The sequence below is a fragment of the Epinephelus lanceolatus genome, chromosome 10 (genome assembly GCF_041903045.1).
Source record: "Epinephelus lanceolatus isolate andai-2023 chromosome 10, ASM4190304v1, whole genome shotgun sequence".
Classification (NCBI taxonomy): Eukaryota; Metazoa; Chordata; class Actinopteri; order Perciformes; family Serranidae; genus Epinephelus; species Epinephelus lanceolatus.
In genome coordinates, this window is record NC_135743.1 from 15831750 (window position 1) to 15857632 (window position 25883).

The window sequence follows — 25883 nt, forward strand, 5'->3', positions numbered from 1 at the left end:
ATTCCAGCGTGACGCTTTAACATTAATCACATTTGGAACAACATATTCCCTGCTATATATTTAACCGTCCAGCCTGTTAATGACCTGACTTGATCTTGGATCTTTATCTCTTTCCTGTAGCTACATTTTTATTAGGTTTTCCACTTCCCCATAACTCACCTCTTTCTACCTGTGAGCCCTGCTCTGGTTTCCAGTTTACTGTGCTGTGAAACACCAGGTTCTCACGGTTCATTTCATATCTCTCTCTGCTGTGTAATGAGCAAAAACAACACATGAGACCTCTCCCCCCTTCTTACAAATGATTTCCTCCTGTTTGCTCAGTGATCAATAACTCTGATTGACATGAAACAACAATAGATCATCCTCAAGGGAATCAGTCACCACCTCTGCTTCTCTAGGCGCTCATAACTGCGACACATTAACCAGTCCTGAGCACTGATTTGTTGGCTGCAAAATCCAGTTGTTCCCGTCGGGCCAGTTGCAGAGGGCAGGGGCGCAGGTGAAAGGAAGAGAGGGAGGGACTGATCCCAGCAGAGAGAAAGAGGAGGAGAAAGCTAACAGAAACCAAAGATGACTGCGTGAAACAAAATGGATCCAACAAAGCCCAGGTACAGTCTGTATTTTTTTTTTTTTTGTAATATAAGAGCATAGCTGTTAGTGTGAGAAGGTGAGAGTGTGCATTGTGAAAGAGGAGCATATGACTAGCTGTCTTCATGTGCAGTGAAACACCTGAACGCTGGAGCTGCTGTGTTGATCTACGGACTGTCTGCTTGGCTTTCATTTGTTGATTTACAGAGGCTATAAAACTACCAGGAGACCTGATTTTACTCACCCATATCAACCTTTAGATGGGTAAAAGGGTTACAATTACAATGTAATCTTGTTTCATCTTTAGTGTGTTCATGTGGGACACAGACAGCGATTGTTAACAGGTATGACACCGTGATGAAAGCACTTGCGTGAGTGCTTTGATGTTTGACAGTTTAGCATTAGTGCAGTGAACCTGTTTGCACTGTGTTTGCTTTCAGACGGACTCCTAAAAACTAATCGTGGATAGTCACAGCAACACTTCTATGCTGCGTTTACAGCATGCAGCATTATTTAGCAGCAGTGTGTTAAAATGTCACTTCTCCACTCTGTAAAAGTTGAAATATTTCATAGAGATACAGTAGCTCTCAGCAAATGGAGACACATTCTCCGCTGTAACTTAAACCTGCAGCAGGACATTCTGCAAATTGTGATGACATTGGATTTGTGTGAACTAGACTCAGACGTGTCCTGGAGCTACACTACGACCCGCAGGACTGTGTCACTGACGCTGTAGCCATGTGAAACTGTTGGTGTCCTGTTAAATCACCGTCACTGTCTGTAAGATGCAACGGCAATAATTTATGCTTCTTTGACAGAGTGTCTGACTCCTTGTATTCACTGTGTTTGTATCAGAGAGAAAAACACAAGTCAGATCTGTGGGGCCTAAATTACTATGAAGTCAAGGGATACAGATGTTTAGTTTGTTATTTCTAATTATAAATTCTATTTAGTTTTTTTGTGTTTGTCATCATCTTTCTTGCTTGATATTTAAAGAGACCGTTCATCTCAAAATCAAAAGAACATATTTTTCCTCTTACCTGTAGTGCTGTTTATCAGTCTGGATTGTTTCGGTGTGAGTTGACGAGTGTTGGAGATATCGGCCGTAGAGATGGCTCCCTTCTCTTGAATATAATAGAACTAGATGGCACTTGGCTTGTGGTATTCAAAACGCCAAAGAAAACATCTCAGCGGCAATGTCTTTTTCCAGAAACAATGACCCATTACTCAAGATAATCCACAGACCTTGTTGTAAACAGTTTCATGTATGAACTATTTTCTTAATACCAAACTACACTTTGCAACAGTATCACTGTGCAGAAGGAAGCATTCATCTACTCATGGATGAGAGGCTTGTGCATGTGACAGTGTAAGATGTAAACGTAAATGGCGCTCTCCTAAGCTGAACTGTAATGTAAGCTTGCAGTAGTTTGCCTCACATCAGACAGAATAGTAAACTCATTTCACTCCATTCCAGTCTGATATTGCTTCCACCTTTACCGATTTCCATTGGGAGGAGGATTTGATTTTCCTTAACCAGTCTCTAGAAAACAACGTATTTGTCTGAATCTAACATCGTTTTAAGTCCACACTGATGTGTAGCCATGCCAAAATGCTTGCTTTGCTGAGGTTCTAAGAATGGAGTAGAGCAAAGTAAACAAACTACAATATCAGGCGATACTGAGAAGACATGTCGATTTAAAACAGCCTCAATGGCAGTGTCTGTCTTGGATACAGTGCTCGCCACTGATGTTAATACTCCTCACTGGTTCTGTCACACCACTTGACAATGCTTGACAATGTTGTCAGTCTCCTGCTGCACTCATTGGTTGTGTTTTTATTTCAACTGAGAACCACTTTTTTATGTCAGGAAGCCAGATGAATCAGTCAACTCAGTGGAGTGGAAGGATACAAAGGTCTGGACCCCAGCAAAGCAGATGCGTGCTTACTTCTGTGCCGTGATACAGTTGGCAGGTGTAGTTCAGTAGAAAGAAAACAGTTCCTACATGAAACTGCTCACAACAAGGTCTGTGGATTATCTTGAGAAACCAGGTCATGATTTTTGGACAGTGCTGCTTAGATTTTCAATTTTTTTTTGTTGGCATTTTGAGCACCACAAGCCACGTGCCCTCTAGTTCTACTATATTCAAGAGAAGGCAGACATCCCTGCAAGTGATATCTCCGACACTCGGCAATTCACACCACAGCAATCTACACTGATAGAAAGCACTACAGGTAAGGAAAGAAATATGTATTTTTGATTTGGGGATCAATTGTCCCTTTAAGGCTTGGGGTTCAAAGCATTAAAGGGACATTTGGGTAAGGACACACTCAACAGGTTGCAAGATAAATCTGAACAGAATAGGAAAGCAGCAAAAATGTATTTCTTATTTCTTTACAAAATCATGTTTATTTTATTCTAACTTTGCCCTGATAGTTTTTCTCCTCAGTCATTGGATAGTTTGGGCTCTTTGGGCCATAGTGATGATATTGATATACTGAGATGACACTGATCCTTTTCAAAATTTGGACAGGAAACCGATACAATCATACCAATGTCAAATTCTGAAGAAATTGAGCATGATACATCCATAAATGTCTAAATAACGAGGCTCATCAAGTGCTCGGTGACGTGGTGGTACTTGTCAGTGTTTCTGGCTCAGTAAATGTGATTAAAATGTGGGACTTATTGCCCACAGAACTCAAACAGGACCATACCTGGGCTCATTTTAAACTCAAGTTGAAAGAGTCATGAATAATCTGGTGCTTGTTCTTGTTTGATGGTAATTTTATTGTATTGTTATTTGTGTTATGTGCTGTTTTGTGTGTGTTTGTGGTGCTGCAAACTAGCTTTGGCCATAGCCATACCTGCTGTGGTATTTGGCAAGGGTTCATTAAATTATTATGCAAAAAAAAAAAAAAAAAAAGATTAAAAAAATGTCTTTGGTTTAAGAGGTCAGAGGCCAAAAAGGTCGGGAGCCACTGGCTTAAATCCAACCAGTCCCATTGTTTATAATAATTCAGCTTTATCTCTTTTGTTGCCATCTGTGTTTGTTTTCCTTGCATTTATAAAGCTTCTGCTCTGAAAGTCAACCCTTTAAAATAATAACAAAGCACTCAATGTCCCTCCATTCTGTCCTCCTCTCTTGTAAAGCCCTTTCTCTTAACAAACCATTCTCCTCTGTGTCCTCACACACCTTGTTTTGGCAATGAGTAACCCTGTGTGCTTATCCTCAGCCTTTCTTCAAAGGCACCGCATGTAAACAACGGAGGGGGAAATGAATCAGTGATGGAAGAAGCATCTGTACCCTGGCGAGACGGTGCGGACGGGGAGAGGCAGAGGGACGCGGAAACAGACGCTGTTGATGGGACGACAGCAACTGCAGAGATCAACCATCACCACAGGGGGTCAGCAGACAAACACAGGTTCAGCACGTTTGGATATCAGGCAAGTGACATGTGACTCATATGTGAGGATCTATCACCAGTGAATAATTTACTCAAGTATTGTGCTTAAGTACAGTTTGACCTACTTGTACATTACTTTAGTATTTCTTTTTTATGCTACTTTATACCTGACTACATTTAAGACAAGGTTGTTTTGCACTTTAGTCCACTACTTGTATCTGACATCTGCAGTCAGTAGTTTGTTTTCTGATTGATTTTTATACTACAATACTAACCCCTTTCAAAAACGGATGCATTTTTCACCCAAAAAAAAAACCCTTTAATCAAATTATTGTAGTCTGAAATTGAGTTTTATTTTTTCTTTTAAAAGAGAGAACACATCTGCCAATGTTTTATGAATCTTGTATTCATAATTGTATCATTTTAGTGCAGCAACAGTCACTGTTGCTGCACTAAAATGTTGCTGCACTAAAAACCACATAGATTGTGGCACTGTCGGGACAGGCGAGGGGCTGAGGAAGGGGGCGGAGTGAAGATTGTCCCTCGCTGTGGAGAGAGAGGAGAGGGCTTCCCCGGAGGTCGGCCTCTTTACCCGGTCCCTCTCCTCCACACTTTGGCTTATTTTCATGGTGGCTTGGAAAACCGCCCTTAACTGTGTCACACAGGCAGAAGGGAAGGCGGCTGGAGTTCGGCCTCTTTCCCCCTGTTCACCCTTCTCCCCATCTCCACACTTAGACTTTTTTTCACCCTGCCGACAGTGGAGCTTATATCCATTGTGCCGATGGTGGCTTGGAAAACCGCCCTTAACTGTGTCACACGGGCAGAAGGGAAGGCGGCCGGAGCTCAGCCGGTCCCCTTCTCCACACTTTGACTTATTTTATCCTACTTGGTTCTATTTCTCCCTCTCTGGGAGCCTGAGCTCACCGCGCAGCAGCCCACCGCATCCATCCATCCTCCCCTCCCTCCCTCCCGCCCCGCACATATACCCCCCGAGGCTCGGCTCTCTCTCACTGCACAGTGGCCCTCCACATCCCTCCCTCGCCGCCCCGCACATATACTCCCGAGCCTCGGAGCCTCTCCTTGACCAACTAACCTAAATACTATAAACACACTACTAACTGTAAACCTTCACTAAAATACACTACGCTAACAATACAATTCGACAAATTACTTGCTATTCTCTCTGTTCTACTACTCTCTCTGCTCTGATCCAACCTACTCGCTATCATTTTGATAACTGTGACAGAATGGTTTTATAGTAAGGGGAGGAGTAAAGGGAGGAGGGCAGGCTTTAGTGTGGATGGTTAGTGACGTCATTCGCCCCGAAAAAGAGTAATTCGCCCCCAATGTAATGTAATGTAAATTCAAATGTAGTAACCAGGTTTCAAGCTGTAGAGGGCACTCCATACCACATTTTTTTTTTTTTAAAAATGTAGATTTTCAACAGTTTGCAATAAACTGTCAAGATTTTGAGCAGGATCAGTCAGTAACACTACTGTACAACCAGAAACAATGATTATCAGCTGAAAAAAATAGTTTTAGGGTTTAGTTACTCTTTAAGTACATTTGGCTGGTACACTTCTGTAGGTTTGCCCTCATAAAAATTTGAATGCAGGATTCTTGTAATGGAGTATTTTTCAGATGTGAGACCAAGTCATTGTTTTGCAAGCCTCAAGTCTTTGAACTGAAGTCCCAAGTCAAGTCTGACAAGTCCCGAGTCAAGTTTCAGGGCCTATACTTTGAGTTTCGAGTATAAAACAAGACATAATACGCTCTTCACCACATGTGATGCCATTTTAACAAGAGTTATAACGTAAGCTAAGAATTAGCTTGCCAACTATGTTAATATTAGCCTCAACTAACCACCTAAGTTGGAAGAAAATGCATCTCCGTCTGTAATTTTGACCCCGTCTTGAATAGGCTACTGCATTTTGTTTTTTCTTGTACTCAAAATTATCCCCTGTATGTTTTTTTCAAACTGGTGCTCAGTAACATAAAGTTAGTTCTTCATGGTTCTCTCCTGCAACCTGAATGGATGTTGTTGGATTGGTTCAAACAATCTGGGGAATTAGTCGGCTTGCTGGTACTAAATAGTGTAAACACTAGGTGATTTAGGAAATTAATTTAATTATGGCACACTTAAAATAATGGGGGAAGCTAAAAACACTTTCAAGCCAAAAGACTCTAGTGTGAGTGAAGTCATGAGTCACTGATGTTTAAGTCCAGGTCGAGCTGCAAGCCTTAGCTTGATTTTGTCAAGTCAAGCCTAAAGTCAACAAATTTGTGACTCAGGTTTGACTCAAGTCCAAGTCATGCAACTCGAGTCCACACCTCTGATATTTTTACATTGAGTATCAAGTGTCCAAGTCCAGCCTAGATTCATCTCATGCTCAATTTCTTATCTTGTGAATGTTTTCTAATAAAATGTTGTAAATGTGATCGATCCTCTGGCGCTTCCACATGAACTGCAAAAACTGAAAATAAAAAGCCTGACAGTATTTTCTGTCTCCAGAGGCGAACCAAGCAGAAGGTGGTGACTGACTTTGCAACAGTGAGTAAGGGACCGTCTGCAGGAGCCAAACCCAGAGCTGCACTGAGACAGGTCCTGTTCAGCCAGGGAGTGTCTGAGAAAACACTGGCGTCTGAGGTATTATGTTGTCTCTTGCTCATTACACTACATGCTGACATGCTTAGAAACAGATACAGACTTGCTCTAACCGTGTCCGCCCACTCAAACAACCCAAAAACAAAAACTGCAGCACTTCTTGTTCTGCTCCGTTGGCATACTTACGAACGACATGTTTGACCGCAAGTATTCACGACAACTGTTAGTGATTGCTTGCCTCTGAGGAATAACTGATTCATTATGAGATCAAAGTTTCCTTTTTATCCTCTCTGACTGCTGTGGTTTTTCTTCCTGTCCTTTAACCGTCTTATTTTTGTTCTCCCTGTGTTTAACAACCTCTCAGGAGCGAGGTCAGCTGGATGTGTTGAAGCAGGAGCTGGGGGGCTTCGCTGTGCCGGTCAATCTAAGGTGGATGTGGAAGGAGGAAAGTCAGGGAACCACGCTGGAGAAGAACTGGACAGATATAGTGCACTCTCATTCAGTACGAGCCCTTTAATGATTAACTCAGTTTCTCTTATTGTCAACAAATCACTTGAAAAGACTGAAACTAATCAAACAAATATGCAAAATGCAAGATCCAAAATGTCAATATAAATAAAGACAGTAAAGGTAATCAAAGCAATAAAAAAGAGAAATAAAAAAGAAATAGAAAGAAATTTTTAAAAGCAACAAGGGTAACCTGAGGGTAAACCTGCAGTGTTCAGCAGATTTAGGAAATTATTTTGCATTTTTCAAATATAAAAATACAATTTCATGACCTGTTTTTAAAGATTCATGTCTACTGAAGGAACGTAAAGCTTCAGACAAGATGAGAAAGTGGGGAAAAAAAAATTAACTTTGTCTTGTTCACTGGATTTGTTCAAAATTAGAAAAATATAGACTCTTGCAATATATTTTAAATGATTCTCCTGCTCTTACTGCTAAATACCTGCACAGTATGTATATTTTACACACTCCTAATGATCATCTCCTCTCCCTCCTCTTTCCTTTCTCCTCTTCTGTCTTGTTTCGATGATCAGACGATGTCTAAGACGCAGAGACACCAACAGGAGGCACTGTGGGAGTTTGTTCACACTGAGCTCACCTACATCAACAAGCTCATTATCATCAAAGATGTAAAATGTCATTCTCTACCTGCTGCTGCTGTCTCATTTAAATACAGTATATATATTTACACATGTCGGAGATGAAGAGGGATTTTCCACAGGATGTTTAACAAAACTGTGTCTGCTTCTTACAGCTGGTTGTTGCAGCTCTTGAAAACCTGCGCAAGTGTGGATTTCTTCCGGAGGTCAGTCTGCAGAGCACACAGTCTCATGTAGACTGGAAACACACAACACTCTTTATCTGCAGGCCTATTTTCCACTGCTCTGCATACCACTGACATAGATTGACGGGCACAGCAAGAACATCCGCTCGAGCTGACACAGAATACAACACACAAGCGGAAAATGTAGCACAACAACAGATTTCCATCGAGAGGACGGAAAATATCACAAAGCAGTCGAGTTAAACTTAAGCACTATGATTTTTTTTTTGTTTTGTTTTGACTTCCTCCTGTAATAGGTGACCCCTGAGCTGCTTTTCTCCAACCTTGCCTCCATCCTAATTGCACACCAGAAGTTCTGGCAGGAGGTGATTTTTCCCATGTTACAAGAAGTCCGGAGGACAGGCAAGCCCTTTGACCCCATGATGTTAGAGGCTGGTTGCCTGCAGGTATGAACTCACTGTCTGCATGATACATTACAGAGGTGTGTCTCTGCATAGCTTTGCAAGCCAGTTACTTTACAGTGGAGGAAGTTGAGCTACAGCAAAGCTACCCTGGGGAAACATCCACTTAAGTTAATTAAAGTTACTTAGAAAAGTAGTTTACAACAACTACTTTGTAGGAAAAGATCAAACTGACAATGCACATGTGATAAGAACTTAGAGCAAAATATGAAACAAAAAAAAATCACATGCCAGCAAAAATGTATAAAATAAGTACCCACTTGTTCACAGGCCATACATAGACAAATTAAAAAAATAATCTACAACACTACTTTTCTCGCCCATTAAAGGGGTTGTTTGGGGGGGTTTTCCCTTATCCGCTGTGAAGGTCCAAGGACAGAGAGATGTCTTATGCTGTAAAGCCCACTGAGGCAAATTCTGATTTGTGACACTGGGCTTTATAAATAAAATTAAATTGAAAATTGAATTGAATATTCATGGGAAAGTGCAGGAATGTCAGCTGTGGTTTTGTATAGACTATCCATCAGTCAGATTTATAGCAATTTATGGCCCAAAATTGTTTGTAGTTTAGGTAGTTAACTACACAAAAAATGTAAGAAAAGTAATATTTAAAAGTATTTCACAGCTGGAAAGATGGTCCTTTCATAAATCTGGGCTGTCTATGCAGTAGAAAGACACAAATACTTTTAAAACTGGTGCTACATGACCAGAGAAAACAGAGGAAAAAGGCTGTGGTGTTTGCTCAAGAGGTAGAAAACCTACAACTACCAGAATGCAGAATGCACTGTGCTGCACCAGCAGTGCCGGCCTGTAGCATAGGCAGTATAGGTGAATACTAAGGGCACGGTCATCAATAGGGGGCGCCACAAAGCGGAGAAAGAAAAAAACCCAAATGTCTATCTTTTACTGTTTTTTACTAAAACATCACTACACTTATTCTGAAATATTACATAAGGCCACAACAACAAAACGGCGTAGCAAAGCCTGTAAAATAATAGAGAGGCCTTTTTTTCTGGGTTCCTGCTGTCCCACCTCCCCAGCTCATTACACTTAGTTATCAGACATCACACGAACCCTGAAAACACGTTGTATTGTTATGCTGTCAAAATGACAAAAGCTCTCTGGTGCCCACCCAACTACCACTACACTACTGAGAGGAGTGTATGTGCAGAGAAAGAACATGAAATCAGCAGGAGGAGAGCTAGTTATCATTACCTTGACGCAGTCGGTGGCCACAATTAACAGCACATGGAGGCTGCAGCGATTTACATTGTGAAGCGTTCAAGCTCTATTCAGTACAAAAAAAACAGTATTGTGCAAAGGTAAATTCTAACGTTCTCATGATGTGTTCAATGTAAACTAATAAAACGTAGCTTTTAGTGAGGCTCACCTTGGACACCAAATGCGCCAGGGCCACCATTGTGCTCTGGACTAATAAACACCTCAGGTGGTGGGTGACATAATGCGAGTTGCCTGTCCGAAAACAATATGACGGTGAGCTGATAACAAATGATCTCGAATTACTTACTTATTACTTTAGTAAACTAAAGTATGTTTCTAAAAACATTTTAGGCAACAAATACACACTAGTAGTAGCTAATATCTACAGAGGTCTGGTAAACTCACTTTTTCCACACCTACAAGTTTCTTTCATTTTGAAGCTTCTAGTTTGATGCCCCAGCCAGTGCTGACTTAAGTGACATCACTTGAGGCAATTTTTCAGTGGCCGGAGGCATTATGTTCTCAGGTTGTCTGTTTGTCCATCTGTCCCATTCTTGTGAACATGATAACTCAAAAACACCTTGACTGGCACAAACGTCTACTTGGACTTAAAGATGAACTGATTAGATTTTGGTGGTCAAAGGTCAAAGGTCACTCACAAAACATGTTCATACACTATATATGTCATAATTTCACACAAATGTCTACTGGGATAAAAATGATGAAGTTACGACACTTTATATCCAAAAGGTCAAAGGTCAACGTCACTGTGACACTAATTTCGGGTGCCCACCTTGAAACTGTGGTGACTGTATGGATCGTCTGTACTGCCTGGTTAAGCGTGTGTGAAGCATCCATGTTTTAGAATTTGTAGCTTCTTTGCGGCAACATCCATATTTAGTTGGCACTGTCACCTGTCATGGCTACTTATGAGTCTGGACAGACACGGATGTAAAACTGTAACTTGGGGGAGTTCCTCTTGAAGTAAAAGTCTGAACGCAGAACAGAAACTTGTGGTGTCGCTTTGGATACAAGTGGCATATAAATAAATAAATACAATCATCCTCTAATTTTCATCCCCAGTTCCACAAGCGCTTCGCTTCCTATCAGCATTACTGCTGGGAGGAGGAGAACAATCTGGAGTTCACACGCAGGCAGATGGAGAGCAACCCACATTTCCTCACCTACGTCCAGGTACAGCAAGCAGCACACATCTGATACGCCCAACATGCACACAGACACTCATACGTGTGAGGATAAAAACTGGCACACACAGACTGAATCACTTGCCCACACAAATCCAATAATTACCATTGAGTGCACCTGAATGGAATCAAGAGTAGTGACTAACTGCTCTGTTAATAATGGTGACGCGCTGTGGTGTGGTTTGTGATGTTTTCATAACCTTGTGGGCGACCTGTCATGGTTGCTTTGTGATGGCCAACCACTTGTTGCAGCATTTCTCCAAATGATTCAGACTTGGCAGCATTTCTTGTTCACTAAGCACAGGACTCCTTGGGTATAGTTACTGCACATCAAGTGTGTCCTGCGGTAATTGCACAAAGCCTGGGAAAGGAAGGAATTTTAAAAGCAATTTAAAAGAAACATGGCAGCCTGCAGTCAACAATGTTATTTTCTGTTCAAAACCAGGCACCACTTCTGTATATGTTTTTGTTCAACACTTGCCTTCTCACTTATGTCACACCATCAGGCTTGTCAAACCTGAGTGGGAGGTGATAAGTTTTTGTTTTACAGCTAGAGAGACACTTTTACCAGGAAATTCTGCCTGGTTGGCGTCAAGGGGTCTTCTCAAACACATCGAACAAAACAAAAACATCTCACTTAGCCCTCGGGGTAGTTTTTGTTTTGGTACATATGGTTTTTCCTTGTCACAGATTTGAGATATCAGTTCTCTAACATTACTTCAATACTGTGGGGGTGAATGAAAAAATAATGTCCTCGTTAAAGCTCGGCAAGGCAGTTTAATTTTGATGTCAATGAGCAAAAATCCTGTAATTAACTTTGAGCATATTCTAATTCAAGTGGTCTGGGAGAACGCTTGACTTCTGCACCTCTGCTTGGATCTGTGTTCAGGTTTAGAAAATCTAGCCCTTGATTGGACACTTTGGCCAGTCGCAGGTCATTTTCAGAGAGAGCAGCTGTCAATCATGTCAGTCACGGCTTGTAAACTGTGATCAAACCGTCAAACTAGGCAGTACTGATTAAATATGAGTCGAGATTCTGTTACTGCATTTCATATCCCCCGCCTTAAATATTTTCAGGAACAAATTTAGTGTACTGTTTAGCTGTAAAATAAGAACAGTTGAGCCAAAACAAGGCACCACCCACTGGCCAGCGCAAACGTTCTCATTTACAGCTAAACAGTACACTAAAATATGTTTCTGATAATACTGACCACAGTTAATTGACATGTTTGACAGTTGGATCAGAGACACCTCAGCTCCGATTGGTTGCTTACATATGGCATTAGGAGCATTATGAGGAAACACAGGAGAATGATTTCATATAATCTGCCTCGTGTATTAATGTCACCTTTTGCCATAAGACAAAACCTAAATGAAAAAAAGTACTGTAGCTTTAAATCAGGGTTATCTACAGAACTGCCTGTGAATTCAATAGGAACTATTGTCTAGTAAAAACTTTAAAATTTCTCCACAGTAAGAGCTGAGGATTAACCAGCATAACTGGGACATTGTTCATATAAAGATATGTCAGTATTACGTTTTTAAGATGTAATTTTCCAATGCTCAGTATGGCTAAATATTATGTATGTTACTGTAGGATGCTGTTATTGTCTTATTATGCTGTAATTGAGGTGAATTGCTCCTTTAAATTCCGACTATTTAAATACCATTTTATCCATGGTTCAAAGCCAATATGTAATAGAACTTGTTTTAATCAAAGGCTCTGACTTGAGGTGATGTTTTTGTGTTTTTGTCCCATGCAGTGGGTGGAGACTCACCCTCAGTGTAACAGGATGCGGCTCGGGGACATGCAGGCCAAACCCCATCAGAGGATCACAAAGTACCCTCTGCTGCTCAAAGCTGTGCTGAAAACCACCCAGGATCCTCATGTACAGCACACACTCAGAGGCATGGTGAGAAACTTTAACGTCCTGAAGCCACAAGTCTAATATTTAACATATTCTTGTTTAATATTTCCCCACACTGTATTCCGAAAGTTGAATGAGAGTTCCTAGAGCTGTAAACTTATTTTACAGGATATCTAAAGTGCAGTATGGTGATTATAGATATTAGGTAGACAGAGGCCTCCTCTCGCTATCAGTATACTGATCTTTGTGACAAACCCTGTGTGACTCATCTTTGCAGATGAACTCATGAGATATCTTACAGATGTCTTGAAAAAACATTAGTCAAAAGGGAGGGGAATGGCTGCTATTGAAAAATAAATCTCAAACAAATTTCAAATTCCCCAACCTTTCTCTCAGATCCTCTTTCATATTGTTGATAGATCGGAGAAACGTCCATGTAAAATATTCCATCATGTGACCATTTAAAATTTAGCAAATGTGATTTGTCGCATTTTGAGGATATGTTTTTTGATACAGTAAGCAAAAAGGTTCATTTTCATTTCTGGAGGCTGCAACTCCTTTAATATCAGATTTTCCCCTTATCAGTGCAGCAAAACATTTGAAAGAATGAAAGAGGAACTTTTAAGTCATTAACGCTGTTCATTTCAGCACAAATGATTTGTCTTCTGCAGAGCTACAAACTCTCACTAACCATCTTCTTCATGCTCCTCTGCAGTTGTCCAGTGTAAACAACTTTTTGGAGAGTATCAATGACTACCTGAGGCTAAGAGATGAGGAACTCGCCCTCACCATCTCCGCTCAGAGGGTGGAGGGATACGAGGTGGAGGGAATAAATGAAGACATTGACAAGGTAAAACATGATCAGAAAATCAGCTTCTTGTGAATATTCTGGAGTCAGAAAATATCCTATGCACTCATAGATCCTCCTCTTGGTCAAGTAGACGTTCATTAGAGGCAGAGCAACTATTGCACCAATGGACAAACTATGAGGCAAACCTGGGCACAGACACCTCTTCTACACAGGAGCGAAACACCAAGACTGAAAGAGATGCTATCTTTATAGTCACTTTACAGTATCTTTGTAGTTGTTTTGCATCTCTTTGTGGTCATAAGGTATTGCATGATCTAAAAGAGAGAAGACAGGATGTGGAGATCAGATATCAGGCTGTAATAACCGTACTGAACATTGTGGATTTCTGCCAATTTAAACAGGCATTCAATCTAATATGTTTTACCGCTGATGATTACTTATGATGGATTTCCTTGACAGCATGTCCGAGAGATCTGCCAGTTTGACCTAACATGCCCCATCAGAGGAGTAGGCCCTGATGTTGTGCGTAAGCTCCTGCTGGAGGAGAACTTGAAGATTCGGGGGAGAAAAGACAGCAAGGTGAGCAGAGACACTTCAGTGAGTCGCAGCACATTTAAATCTATATCTTCAGAGTATCCTTTGTCGCTGCTTTTTTTCTTAAACATTTGTGTGTGTCTCTCACATGGTACGATGCAGCTAGAGGTGGTGGCTCTCCTTTTCTCAGATGTGCTTCTAATGACCAAAGTCCAGAAGAAGGGAGAGCGGCTGAAGGTAATTCGACCTCCTCTGGCCCTCGACAGAACGTATTGCATATCACTGAAAGATGGCTGTGAGTAACACTTTCTTATTAAGACACAAGACAGTTGGATTCTGTATAAATATATTATAGATCCCATAATCATTCCTCCTCCCCTCTCAGGTTCATTTGTTCTCGTGGAGGTGGGTGAGCTTCGGAGTGCCCTGAATGTCTACATATTTGTAGCCAGCACCTCAGACAGCTGCTCCACGTGGGTCTCCACCATCCACCAGGCAAAGGTAAAAGCTGATATTTCAAGTCTGAAATGATAGTTGCCATACTTGCAGTGTGGCAATGTCAGTCTGTCTGTCAATTGTCTGTCCAACACTTCCAGAATGAAATATGTCACTAATTATTGGATGAATTGCCATGAATTTCTTTACATTCGTGTTCTCCAGAGGATGAATCCTGAAGACTTTGGAGATCTATGACTTTTACTTTAACCGCTACCATTACAAAACACATTTTTGATTTAAAGGAAAATGTCTACACAACTGTTAAATGGATTGCCATGAATTTTAATAACTTGATCCCCCAGATTTTCCTCCAACATTATCACCTGTGAAAGTAATGATATTCCCAATAACCTTAGCTTAATGTCTAAAAACAGATATCTGCATATGTATCTCGAAACTGTGGGCAGCGGGACATGATTTTGTTTACAGAGGCATTCTGATTACTGTTTGTAGTCCAGGTTGTACTGACCAATGTTTGAGCAGGCTTTTGTCTGCAGGTAAACAGTCCATGTGGAGAGCAAAAGAGGCAAAACGCACTGGCCAAAATCTCAGAATCCATCGGCTATCTCCTGTTAACAATTAGATTATTACGTTTTTTGTATCTGTATTCATATGCAGATATCTTTTACATAGATTAGCTAAAATGCTGTCTGGACCCATCAGATGGATACCCAGTGGGTTAAGGCATGTTAGCATCAGCACTGTGAGCATGTTAGCATACTGATGTTAGCATTTAGCTCTGTGTTTAAGTACAGCCTAGCACATTGGTTCCCAACCATGGGAACAGTCACAGGGTCCAGATTTCTCCTTAGTCATTAGCCCAAGGTCCGCACAGTTTAATACACTCAGCATCATACTTGCATTTGGCCATGTTTTTGAGCTTGTTTGCTGAATCTGTTAAATAGCTGTCCGTTAGTCACTCACTCTACAGCAGGAAATGGCACTTCAGAATAAAAGCTCTATGACGGAAATTCACTAAACTTAAAAATGTGGCATTTTTTGTTGTTGTTTTTTTTCAAACGACACATTTGTGAGTTACTTGCGGTTCATTCAGAATGGTCCTGCAACCCACTTTTGGACCACGATCCACCAGACAGCCAGGGATGTACCTCCAGTGGAGAGAGGCAAGAGAGCAATCGAGTCTTTCCAATTTGCCTTGTGTTGCAAATTTTCGCAGTAAATACAACAATAAAACACATTGGACTCAGTGTGCAAGGGTTGTGTGCGTAACAATGTTTATCTCATGAGAAAAACGCATACAAAAAATACGGACTTGGTGTGCACAGGCCTTTAGTTTTGGTACATGAAACTGAAATACAAATTCCATACTCATCAGTTTATTTTATCTCTATGTTACTTTGTCAGGAAACACTTATGATCCTGAGACAAACAGAGAACAACAGACAACTAGAGAACTGGAGAATCCAGCAGCTGGAGGCCAAACCTGTCACAGAAGCCAAAGCAGATGATATGGAGACAGAAGAACAAACTTTATTACCATCAAGACGAGAGACTTTTGTGAATGAACTTAGTGAGGAACTTATTATCCCCAGATCAATAAATGGGATGTTGGCGTCAAATGAAGCAGAGGAACAGGATCAGCCTCCAGATGATGACACCACTAATAATCCTCTTGTACCTGTTTGGCACTCCCAGCCCAACATCAGTAACCGTAGATCACTGAATAGGGGCATTGCTGCTCGGCAACCAGAAGTCCAAGGATATGAATGGATAGAAATGGGAGTGAGAGCTGAACAAGTCAGGTTCTACACAGAGGAAGAGGAGCAAAGGGGGCAATTGGTGAACTGGAACCACAGGGTGCAATCTGCCCCTAATCTGGGTCAGTACGTTCATGCTGCTGATCCGTTCAGATACAACACAACTGGACCACTCTTCTATCCAGATGTTGACTACCCAACAGACGAAGAGAGTACTTCACAGCCTCCTTACCAAACCACAGTATCCAGGGAGGGGCCTGATTTTTTAAGACCACCAGGAGAGGGAGTAATATCAACAAGGAGGGACTCAGATTCGCAGTCTGTGAACCAGGACTCCAGGAGAAATTCCAACTACAGCCAGTCTGGAGATGAGACTTTTCCAGAGGCTTGGGCTTTCTCCAAAAATCTGAAGTCACCCGGGTTACGGAGGAGGAGGCCGGTCAGTACTCATCCCTCTACTCAGACATCTAGGCAGTTCTTCCAGGACTCAGGTCAGACAAACAGTGATACTCTCTCTAGCCCAAACAATAAACTGAAGAGAAGCTCTCTTCCCCCTGGCACAGATTCACACCGGGTGCTAAAGCTGGGCTCCCTGAAGCTGAACCAAGGGATGTTTTGGAAAACGAATGACAGAGTCTCCCCAGACCCTCGGACATTTTCTGAATCTGAGCTTGAATCTGAGCCTGATCCTAACTTCTATGACAGAGCAAAAAACATAAGGAGAGCTTCCATTCCTAACATCATCATCGAAAGAGGCAATGGACTTCGTATGCACTCCAGCAGTCTGTACACATTACCAACAGAGAATGCGGCTTTCCCCATCTCAAGACATAACCCTAACGGACACCACTCACCTCTGGAGGGACTCCTGGAAAGAGCCAGAGAGAGAGATGGATTATTAAGAAGAGGCAGAAATGCAACAATGCCTAATCTGAGGTCAAGGTATCCTCCTCCTTCCCCCTCGTTTTCCATCACATCGTCACCATCACCATCGCCCAGTGATGGAGACAGAGACACTGAGTGGGGGGAAGAGGAGGTGGAGCTGATGAGACACAGAGCGCTCACAGTGAGTAAAGGATGGAAGGAGCAGTTGGTGGATGGAGATGAAGATGACAAGAGGAACAGGTTAGTTTGACAAAGTGTTAATTAGTTTCACATGTTTTTCTTTCATTTGACTAACTGACATGTTGACTTGGTATCATATGGATTTGATTTTTATTCATCTGCGGAGGGAGAAAGGATTTGGTTTCTTTTGCGCGGTAAAAAACAAAACAGACACAAACAAACTAGTCACAACTGATGACGTATGAACATCATACTCCCACTACAACACTAACACAAGCTAACACTTTTCCAAGAGAGCATCAACGTGGCTTTGGAGGCCACCAAGCAAAACATACAATTGATCAATGAATAAAAGTCCATTTGTCAAACAAGTGATTAATATACATATATATATATATATATACAAATACAGCCAGTATCAGAGGCAACTATCGCATCGCTCTTAAAATTGCCATGTGATTCAAGAGAAGCCTGGTACATGATCTTCCCTATTAAAGTAAGACTTCAGTTGTCTCAGTCTCAGCCCCAGTTTTAGAAACATACAGCGACAAAATATTATTATTATTATTATTAGTAGTAGTAGTAGTAGTAGTAGTATTGTTATTAGAATTGTCAGCTCATAACTCTCCCTATCCATCTTTTTACATTGCCTCCACTCCAACCAGTTTCCTTGGGGGAGGGGTATTTGATTTACCCTATCCCAGAGGTCGGCAACCTTTACTATTAAAAGAGCAATTTTTGGCCAAAACAAGTCAAAAAAGATCTACATAGAGCTGCAAAGCATATTTGAGCCATATAATGAAGGTACCTAAATTAGTATATCAGCATTACTGATGGCTTAAATCGAGTGTTCATTAATATCTTTTACCAGTAGGTGGCTCCTCTGCAGTGTGCTTTTCATGATTATTTGCTACTTTAACTTTGCAGCGATGGCGGTGAAAGCAAACAAATCTGTCCACACACTACTATATTCTCTGTTTTCCTTTTTTGAATTTGGAATCCATGCTTAGCCTAGCTAGGGAGACTCAAGACGAGCCACCACCATTCAGGTTTGGCAAATTTAGAGGAAAAGGCAACAGGTCGTAGATGTATGACGCACATTTTAGCTGAAGAAATGTTAAAACCTTTTTTTAAAAAAAAACAACCTTTTTTTTTTAATTAAGTATACACATTTTTACAATCAGAGAATGTAAAATCACTTTAAGCCTAGAGCAATGATGTATGAAAAATAAAACTGTTAAAAATAAGTTATTTACTTTGCAGGTTACCTACCCCTGACCTAACCAATCATAGAGACCTATGTAGCTGCCTGAATCTAACATTTAGATTAGATTTTTATTTCAAACATGCAAAATAAATAAGACAAATGAGTAGAAAACAAAACCAGAATACACAGCAGACATATTCAGTGAACAAAATAAGTATTTGATGTTGAAAAATAAGTTGGGGGAAGCAAGCTCTTATCAAATCCTATACCGCCTTTTTATATTTCATCAATAAAGTTAATATTAAACATGAAAATTCTCACTGTTCATCCCAGTGTTCACCGTACACCCCTTGATCAAACTGAACAAATATGAAACAATCAAGACAAAACATCATTTTAAGTTGACACTATGCCAGCATACTGGTTTTGCCGGAGTTTTAATCAAGCAAAATGAAGTAAAAACAATGTCAGGCCATGTCGGCACAGCTTGACAATGACATTAGTCCTGCCCATGGTGCTGACTGGCTCATCTTTAGTCTCCCCCGCAGAGCTCATAGGATTAATTGATTTTTCAACTGAGAAACTGCTGTTTCAATGAGTCAGTAGAGTGGACGGATTCAAAGGTCTGGACCTGAGCAATGCACACTGGACTTTCTGGACATTTAAGGGGACATTGTAATAAAGTAAACAATACAAAGTATATTTGTTAAGTTAAAAAAAGTAATAATAACCTTATTTATTTTGAGGTTACAAAGAAAAAGCAAGTCTGTTCAAATCTATCTTGATTTGCTGCTTCACATGAGGGTCAGAGGTCGCACTCAGCGCCTCGTCGTGCTCAAGGACACTTCAGCAGAGTGGACACTTTCTGACAGGAGCTCAGGTCCTATTTTTTAAAGAGGAACTCCACCTGCTGCTCGACGACTGTCACACATTTTGGATGTTCTTTGACATTCAGGTGTGCAGCTTGTGACGTGGCAGATAATCCACATCATCAAGTCTCAGTCTTACTGATTGAATGCAGATCTTTTCATTGTCGTCACAGTACAGATGTTTTGTTTCTCTGGCAGTTAGTTCGTGTGTCCTCTTAATACTCATCTCTATGTTGGTTAATGCTTATCTCTATGCTGGTTAGATTTAATTGTATTCTCATTAATAGGGAAATTTAGTCTATACCTGTCATATCTCTACTTTTGAAATGAGTTTCCAGTGTTGAGTAGGCTGGTGATGGACAGACTGTTTCGTGTGAATGGAAACATAAAATTACCTGTTTTTTTCATGTGAACTAACCACAAACCACTGGTTGTGCTCTCACGCCAAATTAGCACATTGAACATCTGATAAAACATTCTCTAAAACTTCTTTGAGTATTTTAAATTGTGGGTCGTTTATACTGGAAACCCTGCTGGACACTTAAACAGTCTCCCTGTTATACTCAAACAAACTTTTTAACAGCCTGTTTCGTTACTTTAATTTCACTGTGCAATATATTCATATATATTCATATATATATCAAATATTAAAATACTATTTACAAAAAAACAAGAAAACAAAACAATACAAAATTATCCTAAAAAATATGAAAGGCACACATAAAAATGTTCTTAAAAACTAACTAACCACAAACCACTGTGTACATTCTCAGTATCTTAAGTTGTGGATTGTTTACCTCGCAAAACTTCACAGGAGATTTAAACAATGTCCTTGTCAGAGCTCATTTTAAAACTTTTTAAAAGCCTATTTTGTCACTCCCTACTAGTTTAATTCCTCACACTACAGAGCAATGAGCTATAAACACCTAAAAAGAAACACAAGAACATTAAGCAGTAATTACAGTTCACACATTTAAGTTAATTTGTCACATTTAAATATACATTTCATTGAACTGCTCATAAATGAGTTGAAATAATGCCAATTCATACAAATAACTCATTATGTTAAATTAAAACAAATTAAAGGTAGAAGTTGTTATGACTTATTAGTCAGATAAGACATCATCAGTCATCAGCATTTTTTAACATCATGCATCATAAAATAATTACTGTTTTGTGCATGGCAGTCCTTCTTTTAGGTATTTCATACTTCATGGTCAGACAGAAATCAACTCAAACTCAACTCAGATTTATTTAAAACACATTTAAAAACAAGTCACTGAGCCAAAATGCTGTATAAAAGGAATAAAACACTAAAAGGCAACATAACTGTCAGGTACACGGCTCAAAAATGTAGAGACACAACACACACAGGCATGCATCAGGGAAAACCAGATCAGGGGGACTCAAATGCTTGTGAATAAAAGTAGGTTTTGAGTCTGGACTTAAACGAGTTAATGGTGGGGGCAGATCTGATTGGTACGGGGATGCTGTTCCACAGTTTGGGGGCAGACACAGCAAAGGCATGATCACCCCTGAAATGCATCTTTGAGCAGCTTTGAGTTCATAACCCAACTTGGGGCAGAGTAAAGAAAGTATTTGCACAGTAAATGTTATCAAATGCTGACTCTTGACCTTCTGTTTCCATCTCTCGTCGCCTTTAGTGTTATTTTTACGGATGGAGTAAATGTGGACTGGGCCGGTTGGTGCTTTGATGATGATGAGGTCATGGATCATTTACAGCCTGCAGGCGAAGGCTTTCTGGAGGGCATCAGCCGATCTTTGGCCTCCTGGGACATCCAGGGACTCTCAGAGCAAGAAGACGGGGAGTGTAGTCAGGTGTAGCTCAGAAGCTGAACCACAGAGTCCTGTGGTTATGGGGTGGACTGCCGACTGGTGACCTTTCATGCAAACCCAAAATTCAGTCCGTGAATGTGCACTACAGAGGGAAAAGTGATCAAGGACACTTTGCTTTTTTTTAAAAAAAATAACAACCTGAAGTGCACAAAGGAGAAAAACAAACATCTCTCCAGCAGATCAACAAGCTTCTGGTTTCTACAATAACACAAATGTTTTCAGCATGAATTTATGGCCTGTAATGATTCTGTAGTATTTGCAAAATAATGTAATATGTATATTTTTTTGTAGAATACATAAACATGTGGTCAGTGTTGTGTGTAAATATGATGAAACATTATTTTTTATACGTGACTGTATATATTATTTATATCAATGATAATTTTCCACCTTCAGATTGTACATAATGTAACAAATAAACCAGATTTAATGCTCTTAAATGTTCTTTATTTGTTAAACATTTTATTCACAATATGGAAACAAATCTTTACATACGATAGGATAACTGAGAACAGAATTCAAACAACAGGATAATATACAACTTTTCAAACTCAATAATAACTCTGCTACAACGTCTGCTCTGGAAATATTTACAAAACTTGTGCAAACAAAAATCTCCCAACATATTGCAGATAGGAAGAAGATGGATCTCACTTCAGTTAAGCGCTGTGAGATCTACGATGCCTCAACTTTACTGTGTCTTTACTTTTTCACTCGGCTCCTTTCTCTCTCCTCCCGCTCGTTGGAGATGGTGTGAACAATCGTCTCCAGCGCGGGGTACTGAAAGGCCCTTCTCCTCTGTGGAAACAAAGATGTGAAAAATTATTTGACTTTGTTTGATATATGAACATGCACATACATATATCACAATTTTAGCAGGCAATTAATATTAAAAAAATGTAGCTTATTTTCCATGTAAAAGGAAAAATCATTATTGAGATGAGGTCAGTTCTTTCCAGTGAAACTCATGCAAAGTTTTTTTTCTGGGATCAGGTGACTTATCTCGAAACAAAGACAATAATTTCAAGATTTTGCATCTTTCATGGAAAAATTAAATATTAGTAAGAAATTTTAAGACTGAAATAGGCTCATACAGCTGTCTTTCTTTTCTCTCCAAATCAGAAAAATAAAATAGAGGGTCAAATAGTTTTTGAATAACTGCAAATAAAAGATCTTTACCCTTTGGTAGTTCTTGTACATCTGAGCTAAAATCAGCAGCAGAACGAGGAGGAGAAAGCTGAGACCGACTATGGCAGCAGTGTTGTGTGAGCCACCCGAAGATTTTTGTCCACTCAGACCACCTGTAGGGAAACCCAAGATAAAAACGGTCAGACACTCTGCATAGTCATGAGTCCAGTTTATTGAGTATCTTTTAAGTGTATTTATTTCATAGACCATAAATTTAAAGAATGAATAGCAGAGAACTTACTCATCAGATGGATGTGGTGTGTTACATTTCCCAAAATGCCGCCTTTCCCGTAGAAAACACATGTCCATTCTCCTTGGTTCTCCTTGGAGTCTTGGCTGATACTCAGGGTCTTCTCCTTCTGGGTGGACCCAACTGACTGGGTGCCATTAAGGTCATAGACCATATGAACCCACTCATAGTCGGTGACCTCGCTCGAGTCGGTCAGTTGGCAGGTCAGCGTCATGGAGTCTGTTTTCTTTGACGGGGTGCTGCTTTCAACTGAGAAAAAAACAACAAAGATAATTAAATGTTTTGCTGATGACAAAAAAAAAAAGATTTAAAAGGTTAAACCGAATCCCTATAAACTTACTTTTGGCAACGACAAGCTGCATGGTTCGACTCAGGCGTTGTCCTTCTATGGTGCCAGAGCATCTGTACTTGCCCTCATCCTCAAACCCGACTTCTTTCAAACTGGCAGATTTGTCCACTGGGTCCTGAGAGTTCGGCGAGGTTGGAGAAAAAGAGGCAGGAAGGCGATTGGAAGAAGGTTTAAAAAGATAACTAGGTTTCAGTTTCTCCCAGACTGGATTAGAGGGGCTCAAACCAGGGGAGAACACACAAGGGAGAGTGACTGTAGATCCCACAGCAGCATACACTTTAGCACTGTCTTTGGATGGGTTGATGATTCCTGTGAGAGAGAAAGGGATTGAAAGAGGAGAGGTTAAGATAAAAATATGAACTTCAAAGCCTAATTTCTTAAGATAATTCTAAATTTCTACACATTTTAACTCTTCAATCTTACCCTTCACTGTCAGAGCTGCCGAAGCTCGCCCCTCGTTGCCCTTGTAGCCAACGATGCACGTCCACTTTCCGGTCAGTCTCACAGTTGCCTTTTCGCTTACGACACTTAAAGCATCACCTCTCTCTGAGGTGATTCCAGCCTGCGGCACAAATGGGCTGTTGTTCAACGTCCACTCCACAGAGGCTCCCTGAGGCTTAGGTGTCACGTTACAGCTGATTAAAACGTTGTTTCCCCATACGGGACCCGATGAAGAGACGGACACTGTGAAGGATACAGGAGAGATTATTGACATTACAGCTAATACGGATCAATTTGTACTTTATCTATGTTTAATCTTATGCACTGATTTAACAAATTCATGGAGTGGTCTTAGCACAGTCAAGAAATCCTCTATCTAAGCACAGACAGTCAAAACATCCTGCTGTATGTTTCTTACCTGCAATGATTCTGAGTGTGACCACATTTTGAGTGACCTGGTCTCCCTGCTCCACCCTGCAGAAGTAAACTCCTCCATCCTCCTTCCCCACGTTGTTGATTTGTAGGCTGAAATCGCCTCTTTCAAACTGGAGGTGGGGACATTGGACGCGTTGGGTGCCTTTCGATGACCAGCTAGAGCCCCAGTACCGCAGACCGGTCTTTTCCTTCCTCCAAATTGTGCTGCGGACAGAAGGTGTCACAGACAGCATAGAGTCGTCAGCATATAGATACAAGTTTGAAGCTAATAGATGGTTAAGTATGCAGCTGGAGGGAAATTGAGGTATCTTTGGGTGTTTAGAGCTGGACAGATGAAGCAAAGAGGGGCAAAGGATGCTGATGAGTCGAGGGAGCAAAGTAAAAAGTTGTGTCTTACCCTTTCTTGTCTTTACTCCAGACGATGAGGGGGACAACGCGAGATGAAGGGTTGCCTTTGCAGGGCAGTACAGCCTGAGAGCCTGCTTCGGCAAACACCTCAGTTTCCTTGCACTGAGCCCCTGGGGAAGAAGCAAGAAAATTTTCACTTTAGAAAGAAAATGAGCAGAAAAAAAATGTGCATCTGACGTGCAAAAGATAAAAAGAAATTGTTGTTAAAAAAAAAAAGTCATAACTTTACCTTTCATAAGAAAGGAAATCACCCCAAAGATAAAATATTCCAACAGCATGTTTTTGATTGTAAAAAATGTTAGTTTGGTTAAAAAAAAAAGTTTCCACAGATTTCTATGTAATCTCTTCCCCCTGTTTGAACCTGCTCTATTTTCCACTTCCTACACTCTGTCTTCGCTTAATGTGCTCTCTGTGTTTTCATGAGTTTGGTAGATGAGGTATATATATGAGCCCGTGGGCGCTTAAAGGAGGTGGAGTGTTTGGTAGTTCCTCTGCTGATCATGTGACTTCAGCTACAAGCCACACTTTGATGCGGTCTGTCTCTGTCAGCCTGGAAACTGTTTGACAGATATGTAAACAGGGAGACCCACTTCCTCCCACGGATTCTCTCTATCTCATTCTGTTTCTTTCTTCACATCAAATAAATTATATAACAATATGTAACTTTACCCAATCTGCAAACCAGAGCTTACACAAGACACAAGCACAGTACAGGACTGTACACAGCAGCATCTACAGTAAGACATACTGACATACTCTCCTTACACTTCAAAATAAATACATTTTCAGACACGCTGAGCTGTAAATTAGTTGTACACTATTTTACAACAGCTCTCCACACTACAGGGAATGTTACTTGTTTACAGATAACTTCAGTATCATTCAGGGAAGCTCCAGCTCTTGCTTTGAAACTGAAATGGCAAAAGTGCAGACGCCACACCTCCGTCACTGCCAGTTACTTACGTTTACAAACACTGATTAACACGCAACTCCCATCACCATCATCATCATCATCACCAGTATATTGAGAATGAGGCCATTCACTAATATGGTATCTTGTTGTGATGGATGCTTGTGAAAGTGAATCATTACCTCCGTTCTCGCTTCTTTGTTTTCCTTTTCGTCAGTTCTTATAGTAGTAGTCGTTGCAGTAGAAACAGGCCTACACTGCCAGTCAAATGTTTGTTTGACAGCATCTATTTTAACATATTGCACTAAATGTCAACCAAAGGGATCGAGAATACTTAGAAACTGGGAAATTAAGGTTGAAGTTACACAGTACAGAGGTTTAGTCATAGTTTGGCATAACTGATGTCTAGGTTTTCTACCCTGATTGGTAACTCCCCACATCTGTCCTGCATCTCTCTCTGTCTCTCTCTCTCTCTCTGTCTCATTGTGTCATACGGATTACTGTTAATTTATTATGTTGATCTGTTCTGTACGACATCTATTGCACGTCTGTCTGTCCTGGAAGAGGGATCCCTCCTCAGTTGCTCTTACTGAGGTTTCTACCGTTTTTTCCCCTGTTAAAGGTTTTTTTTGGGGAGTTTTTTTCCTGATCAGCTGCGAGGATCCTAAGGACAGAGGGATGTCGTATGCTGTAAAG

General features: G+C 40.6%; 2 protein-coding genes across 3 annotated transcripts; one reads left to right on the forward strand and one right to left on the reverse strand.

The window, feature by feature from the left end:
• Positions 1-436: 436 nt before the first annotated feature.
• Positions 437-21640, forward strand: plekhg6 (pleckstrin homology domain containing, family G (with RhoGef domain) member 6). Of its 2 annotated transcripts, none has more exons than XM_033639894.2 (15): positions 437-608; positions 3826-4036; positions 6509-6643; positions 6966-7103; positions 7642-7737; positions 7863-7913; positions 8189-8338; positions 10658-10768; positions 12543-12692; positions 13363-13497; positions 13918-14037; positions 14155-14287; positions 14378-14493; positions 15856-17333; positions 21014-21640. In XM_033639894.2, the coding sequence occupies exons 1-15, from the start codon at positions 589-591 to the stop codon at positions 21192-21194; spliced, it is 3225 nt and encodes a 1074-aa protein (XP_033495785.1). In that variant the 5' UTR covers positions 437-588; the 3' UTR covers positions 21195-21640. The 2 variants fall into 2 exon arrangements, with proteins under 2 accessions (XP_033495785.1, XP_078027769.1); XM_078171643.1 differs by lacking the exon at positions 437-608 and adding an exon at positions 2542-2823.
• A 6-nt stretch (positions 21641-21646) lies between these two features.
• Positions 21647-24698, reverse strand: lag3 (lymphocyte activating 3). The gene is made up of 8 exons (XM_033639895.2): positions 24507-24698; positions 24267-24387; positions 23853-24073; positions 23417-23677; positions 22985-23302; positions 22636-22893; positions 22386-22507; positions 21647-22004 (listed from the first exon to the last, which is right to left on the reverse strand). The coding sequence occupies exons 1-8, from the start codon at positions 24553-24555 to the stop codon at positions 21909-21911; spliced, it is 1446 nt and encodes a 481-aa protein (XP_033495786.1). The 5' UTR covers positions 24556-24698; the 3' UTR covers positions 21647-21908.
• Between the last annotated feature and the right edge of the window lie 1185 nt (positions 24699-25883).

Excerpts from the sequence above, each read along its gene's own strand:
- plekhg6 (XM_033639894.2), top strand. The coding sequence starts at position 589 with ATGGATCCAACAAAGCCCAG. Across the intron at positions 7,104-7,641 it reads ATATAGTGCACTCTCATTCA|ACGATGTCTAAGACGCAGAG; the intron begins GTACGAGCCCTT and ends TTCGATGATCAG. Across the intron at positions 7,738-7,862 it reads AGCTCATTATCATCAAAGAT|CTGGTTGTTGCAGCTCTTGA; the intron begins GTAAAATGTCAT and ends TGCTTCTTACAG.
- lag3 (XM_033639895.2), bottom strand. The coding sequence starts at position 24,555 with ATGCTGTTGGAATATTTTATCTTTGGGGTGATTTCCTTTCTTATGAAA. Across the intron at positions 24,074-24,266 it reads TGGAGTAAAGACAAGAAAGG|CACAATTTGGAGGAAGGAAA; the intron begins GTAAGACACAAC and ends TTCTGTCCGCAG. Across the intron at positions 22,508-22,635 it reads ACACCACATCCATCTGATGA|GTGGTCTGAGTGGACAAAAA; the intron begins GTAAGTTCTCTG and ends GTTTCCCTACAG.